Source organism: Lactuca serriola, chromosome 8 (assembly GCF_051521515.1).
Source record: "Lactuca serriola cultivar US96UC23 chromosome 8, Lser_US96UC23_V15, whole genome shotgun sequence".
Lineage (NCBI taxonomy): Eukaryota > Viridiplantae > Streptophyta > Magnoliopsida > Asterales > Asteraceae > Lactuca > Lactuca serriola.
Genome location: NC_136415.1, coordinates 108,634,568 through 108,640,864, shown reverse-complemented (window position 1 = coordinate 108,640,864; position 6,297 = coordinate 108,634,568). Strand labels below are relative to the sequence as shown.

Genomic DNA, 6,297 nt, shown 5'->3' with positions numbered 1-6,297 from the left:
TTAGACTAAGTGTTGCATTGATATTGGTAGCTCGGGGAGCTAGTGGAGCAGGAGTTCAGAGAGTTGCCGGTCGGCAGCTAGTGGGATCATCAGCAAGTTCAGCCAGTGCAGGTGAGTTTCCCTTTTGTATGAATGGGTCTACGGCCATAATGCCGGCCCATGTAGTTATGAGTAGAAGACCCGGGGGTTAGCCCTAGGCACAGTATGCTAGTATGATATTCAGGACGAGGTCCAGTGATAGCGGGCGGGTGCCCAAGGAATGGTTTATGTGATAGTTTATACTTGTTGTCTGTGTGATACTTGTATGTGCCTGGTAGGGAGGTGAGTGTGGGCGAGGTCCCGCATCTCACCAATAGCAGAGTGTGGATGGTGTTCCACATCTCATTAGCAGCAGATCAGGGGCGAGGCCCAAGTTAGGGAAATAATGAGTGTGGGCTGGGCCCGTATCTCACTATCAGTGGGAGCATGGACGAGGTTTCATGACTCATCAGTAGAGATCGGTTGTTAGGACCGAAGGGTAGTCAGACACCCCAGATACGTCTGACAGTATGTGATATTATGTTTACATGCTAGCATGATCTGTTATATGAGTTAGAGGCGGTAGGGGGAGATAGTCCCCCAGACTACCGGTCGATAGGGTCGAAGGGGCAGTCGTGCCCAACCATGCTAGATAGATTATGTGATATATATGTTATGTCGTAGTAGTAGGGGGTGAAATAGTCCCCAGTACCCGGTCGAGAGGACCGAAGGGGAGACCAACACCCAGATATGCTAGTCAGTATCCGGTCGAGAGGACCGAAGGGGAGGTAAGCTCCCATATATACTAGTCAGTATTCGGTCGAGAGGACTGAAGGGGAGGCCAACACCCAGATATGCTAGCCAGTATCCGGTCGAGAGGACCGAAGGGGTAGGTCGGGCACCCAGATATGCCTGACAATATGTGTATGTTATGTGATTGTATGGTATGTGGTAGGGTGGGGAACTCACTAAGCTTCGTGTTTACGGTTTTCAGTTTTGGTTTCAGGTACTTCCGGTAGCGGATGATGGAGCTCGGGATGATCGCATGGCACACACCATAGATTAGTCAGTCTGAGAATGTTTTACTCTGATAATGAGCATGTGTTTTGAAAACTATTACTTTGATCATGCTTCGAATCGATGATTTTACTTTAAGTAATATTTTATTAAAAGAAATTTTTAGTCTTGAATTTTGGGACGTTACAGGTCGACTCTGCCGCCAACGGAGATGTGGGTCGAGGAACTGTTCTATAACATAGTCGGCGCTATCGACAATCGAAATCGGCGGTGGAGAAAGCAATGATTTTAGAGCACAACTACAGAGACGTTAAGGAATTTCTTATGTTTATGAAAACATCAACAAATTTTGATATGTGGTTCATGGTTTTCAGGTTGCGGAGGTACCGTTGGGAACAAATTTCGTATGTCACTTGGTTTGCCAGTGGCTGCCACTGTCAATTGCGCCGACAATACTGGTGCCAAGAACCTGTACATATGAGGGATGTGCACTCTCAAGGGAGCAGGTCGAACTACTATGCTAGGGCCAATTTTCAATTAACAGCTTTTCGCTTTTTTTTTTTTAAATATGTTTTATTTTTTTTTTCAAAAAAAAAAACACTAACTATGTTGGGGGCCAATTTTCAATTAACAACTTTTCGCTTTTTTTTTAAATATGTTTTATTTTTTTTTTCAAAAAAAAACACTAACTAACAATATACTTTTATTTTTATGTTGTCACTTAAGGGGTAAATCAGTCAGGAAAATAAGACAGGTATGTAAGAAAAAAAAAGATTTTTTAAAGATGTATTTCAATTTTGTTGAAATACCGGTTTTCAATTAATACTTTTTTGACTTAACTGCCCTTATGAAATGTTCTTTTTGTTCATATTTCAGTTTTGTTGAAAGGCCGGTTTTTTATGTTCAAATTAAATGCAATTTTTTTAAATTGACTGATTTTAGCAGTAAAAAAATACATATTCTTTTTATCATTAACGGTTTTGTGACTAAACTACCCTTATATATTGTTTTTTTTTTCTGCAGGTAAAAAACATGAATTTCGATTATTTTTCTGAACAATTTTTTTCCATTATTGGAAAGGGATTCATGAAATTGAAATGGGTTGTTGCGATTGCAGATAACGGTGGTTCAATGGAAGCAATTTGTGCCGCCTGTAAAGACTCTGTAGCAATGTTGTTCATGTTTGATCTTACTAGGCGCTTTACATTGAACAGATGTAAATAATTAAGTTTTTATAGTATTTATTATTATTATTGGTGGTTTTTGAAACGGAAATTGTTAATTGAGTTCAGACTCTTTGATTTTCAGCGTAGTTAATTGGTATCAAGAAGCAAGAAAACATAATCAGGTGAGTGGATGTTAATTTTTATTTCGGTTCAAAAGTCTTCGAAAATTTATTATCAAATTTTTTGTCTAATGATTCCGGTCAAATTTATTGAAGTGATCTGAGTTTTTTATGAAAAAATTGTGTTCATTACCTAATGTAACTGACTTATATGAGAGATTTTGATTATTTCTGAAATCAATTTCTTGTGGCAACGTCACCAGGTAAACTACTCACCGTTTAACAATTTAATAAATATGATTTTTTAATTCGCTCGCTACTATCCCATGGATGTTTGATTATGCCATTACATCATTGCCAGATTGTAAGTAAACTTTATTTAGTCCTTAATCTGTTTCATGTTAATTTGTTCCTTTTTTGTTGTTTCACTGTTTATTTGACTTTCCATTTTTTTTTATTTTTTGCAGGTGATGTGCCGATGGGGAGATCCTCGGTTGATTCAACAAATGGTTTTCAGGATGATCCACAAGAAAGGTGACATATGGAAGCTTTAACATAAACAGTTCACCTGTTTACAGTTGTATGGAAGCGTTTTAACCAAGAAGCTCAAAAGATTAGAATGCAGGAGATTCGTCTTAGGTGTCTTGTACTTCATTTCTTGACTGTATTTATTTGTTTTTCAAAGTTTTTATATGTTTTTTTTCTTCTTTTCTTTGCTCAGGGCTTATGGAATCTAAGAAAGCCGACGATTGAACTTATTAGCATACTGTAACACACACTGATCAACAAATTGATTCTTTTTTGTTTTTTTGTTTGTTGTGGTGACTTTGCTTTTATCAGATATGTGTGTTATCATTTTATCAAATGTTTTTTGAGTTAGCCAATGTTATATTTAAACAACACTTAATGAGGAAAAACCCATGAAATATTTGATCCGTGGAATCCGGCTCTCCAGTTCCATCCCATCAACCAAAGGATAAACCCATGAAATATATATTTCGATAAATAACTTATCCGACAACAAAAAAATTATCCATGACAAAACAATATTACTGTCCCATAACAATACTCAAACTATAAACAGATACTTGATCAAATAGTATTTACAAAGAACAAACAATGGAAAAAATTGTCGAATCCGACCCCGCAACGCGAAGGTTCCCCACCTAAGTATTATAAAAAATGATATTCGAGGATAATATAGTCATTATCGGATACAAAAACAAACAGAAAAGTTTCAGTAAGAAGGTTTACCCTTAGTAAGAAATTCTAACCCTTCTAACCGGTGGGCAACTATCTGGTTCCAATTTTGCTTTGTTAATAACAGGGCGTCTTTTCCGTCTGCTGCGTAACCCTGACGCCTCTCCAGCGTTTCCCATATAAACCCTTTCCCCGCCTTCGATTTTCATCCTAACAGACGCTCTCAGGTCTCAGCATCTTCGATCCTCAACTACAATGGCTATCAATGATCCTGAACACAGAGAGGAGGAGGAAGCCGCCGCCGAGGACGAAGACACCGGAGCGCAAGTTGCTCCGATCGTCAGGCTTGAAGCTGTCGAGGTCATTAACGGTGAAGAAGACGAGGATGCAATACTCGATCTGTTAGTATTCGATCTTGATCCGAGTTTACACGTTTGTATGATTTATTCTATATTATAACTTCATATTTCACGATTTCAGTAAGTCGAAGTTGTATAGATTCGACAAGGACGGGAATCAGTGGAAAGAACGAGGCGCCGGAACCGTTAAGCTTCTAAAGCATAAAGAAACTGGAAAAGTTCGTCTTGTTATGCGTCAATCAAAAACCCTAAAGATCTGCGCCAATCATCTCGGTATGTGTAAATTACAATTGTCGTTTTCCATATGTGGATTTTCATATGCTTATTATGCAATGTGATATTATTGCTCTAGTTCTACCGACGACATCGGTTCAAGAACACGCTGGCAATGACAAGTCATGCGTGTGGCATGCTGCCGACTTTTCTGATGGTGAACTTAAAGACGAACTTTTCTGCATTAGATTTGGATCAGTTGATAGTAAGTTGAAGTTTAATTTCTGTCAAATGTGTTTAATTTGGATCTTTTGCTCTGTCAATGTAATTATGTGATGTTATTTTTTTTTTATTTCAGATTGCAAAAAGTTCATGGAAACAGTTGAAGAAGTGGCAGAGTCACAGCATCCCGAGAAGGAGGAGAACAAAGATGCCTCAGATGCTGCTGGACTGCTGGAGAATTTGACTGTTAAAGATAAGACAGAAGAAGAAGGAAAAGAAGTCAAAGAGGCATCTGCTGATGCACCAAAGAAGGAGGAGAAAGAGCCTGAAAAGGCGGCAGAGTCAGAGGATAAGAAGAAGGAAGAATCTTCACCTGCTTCCTCAACTTAAGATGTAGCCTTATGAGAGGGTAAGTATTCCTTCTTGATCAAGTGTCCAGACAAAGAGAACTTTGATGGGTGGTTTTATATTTGAATTAGGTCTTTTGGGGTTTTGGTGAAAACATTTGGTTTTGGTTTTGATTTTGATTTTGATTTTGTCATCATATTGCATGTGTTTGTTTTGTGTCATTGATATAGTTTGGTTTTGGTGGGTTTTTACGGATGGTATTATTAGTGTACATCTGTTTGAGGGATATGCTTGCATGAGTTTGTGATTTAAGTGTCGTATAAAAACATTTTATCATTTGTTACCTTGATTTAAAACTTTTCAATTTTGATATCTTTAATCATTGTGTGTGTTGTAGTTTGCTTGAATGGCTTGTCAATTGTTTGGTGTATGGTTTGTTGCATTGTATTGTAAAATTTATGGGAGATTGAGTAATCTAACTAATATAAATGTCATTTTGACAAAAATAATCATTTTTTTTTTGTTTTGTTTTGTTTTGTTAATTGGCTGCATTGTTTGGAATTATACATTCCAGAGTTTTCGGAATGGCATAATACCGATCCGAAGTATTTTTGTATTTTTATGTAAGCTTAAATTTATAGTTGGTTAAGTGGTTGTTAACTTTTAGTTTTGAAAAAAAAAACTGTTATAAATAATGAATTGCGTGAAAATACGTAAATATATTGTAAAAAATAATAACTACATAAACTTCAATATGTTTAAATAATAATATAAATGGATTTTTTTACAACTACGCGTTAGTATATGTTTGAGTTTCAATACCTCCTTGATAGAACCAATTTGTATTTTTTTTTTCTTTGTATCATATACAATTTTCACAAATCACCTTCGATATGACTTGATTCAGATTTGGGTGTAACCCTCTATGCTCAAAAAATTGCCACCAATCAATTGATCAAGCTCTCTAGAAAGTAACACAAGAACACTCCACGATCTCTTTATCATGAGATTGTTGTGGTACGTATTTACAAAGGGGTGTGTAAACTCCATTATATCATTTACAAAAGGGTGTGTAAACTCCATTATATCAATGAGTTTGATACCACAATAGTTGATATCCACTAACAGTTTGTAGATAGGGCTCACATAACTATAAAGCAAGATGAAGATTCAAAAATGCGGAAATTAAAAGAGTGTTTTGAGATAAAATTATCTCTGTGTTTTTTTTTTCTTACTGAAATGAAAACATACAGGGAATATATACAACAAGTTTAGGGCCGGCTACACTAATCAGATCTTAGATTAAAGGAATCTCAAATCAATTCTAATCCTATCTAAAAATAAATACAAGGAATAAAATCTACTAAATATAACTTCGTAATATTCAACACTCCCCCTCAAGCTTGGTTGTAGATATTGAACAAACCAAGCTTGGAAATAAGTTCTTCGAAGTAAGTCCTTGGCAAAGCTTTAGTTAAGACATCAGCTATCTGGAGACGAGATGGAACATGGCTTAGATGAACAGTTCTGTTATCAACCTTTTCAGAAATGAAATGTCGATCAATTTCTATGTGTTTTGTACGATCGTGGTGAACTGGATTTTTTGCTATGTCAATAGCAGGCTGACTATCAGTG

The 6,297-nt window shown here is 36.6% G+C and overlaps 1 protein-coding gene and 1 long non-coding RNA gene across 2 annotated transcripts; both read left to right on the top strand.

Moving 5' to 3' along the window:
• The first annotated feature begins 2,773 nt into the window (after window positions 1-2,773).
• On the top strand, window positions 2,774-3,134 carry LOC145069804 (uncharacterized). The gene is made up of 2 exons (XR_013689685.1): window positions 2,774-2,959; window positions 3,042-3,134. It is a non-coding gene; the product is annotated as an uncharacterized LOC145069804 (long non-coding RNA).
• A 506-nt stretch (window positions 3,135-3,640) lies between these two features.
• Window positions 3,641-5,044, top strand: LOC145069153 (ran-binding protein 1 homolog b-like). Its single transcript, XM_079016115.1, has 4 exons — window positions 3,641-3,921; window positions 4,001-4,152; window positions 4,232-4,357; window positions 4,451-5,044. The coding sequence occupies exons 1-4, from the start codon at window positions 3,776-3,778 to the stop codon at window positions 4,702-4,704; spliced, it is 678 nt and encodes a 225-aa protein (XP_078872241.1). The 5' UTR covers window positions 3,641-3,775; the 3' UTR covers window positions 4,705-5,044.
• The last annotated feature ends 1,253 nt before the right edge of the window (window positions 5,045-6,297 follow it).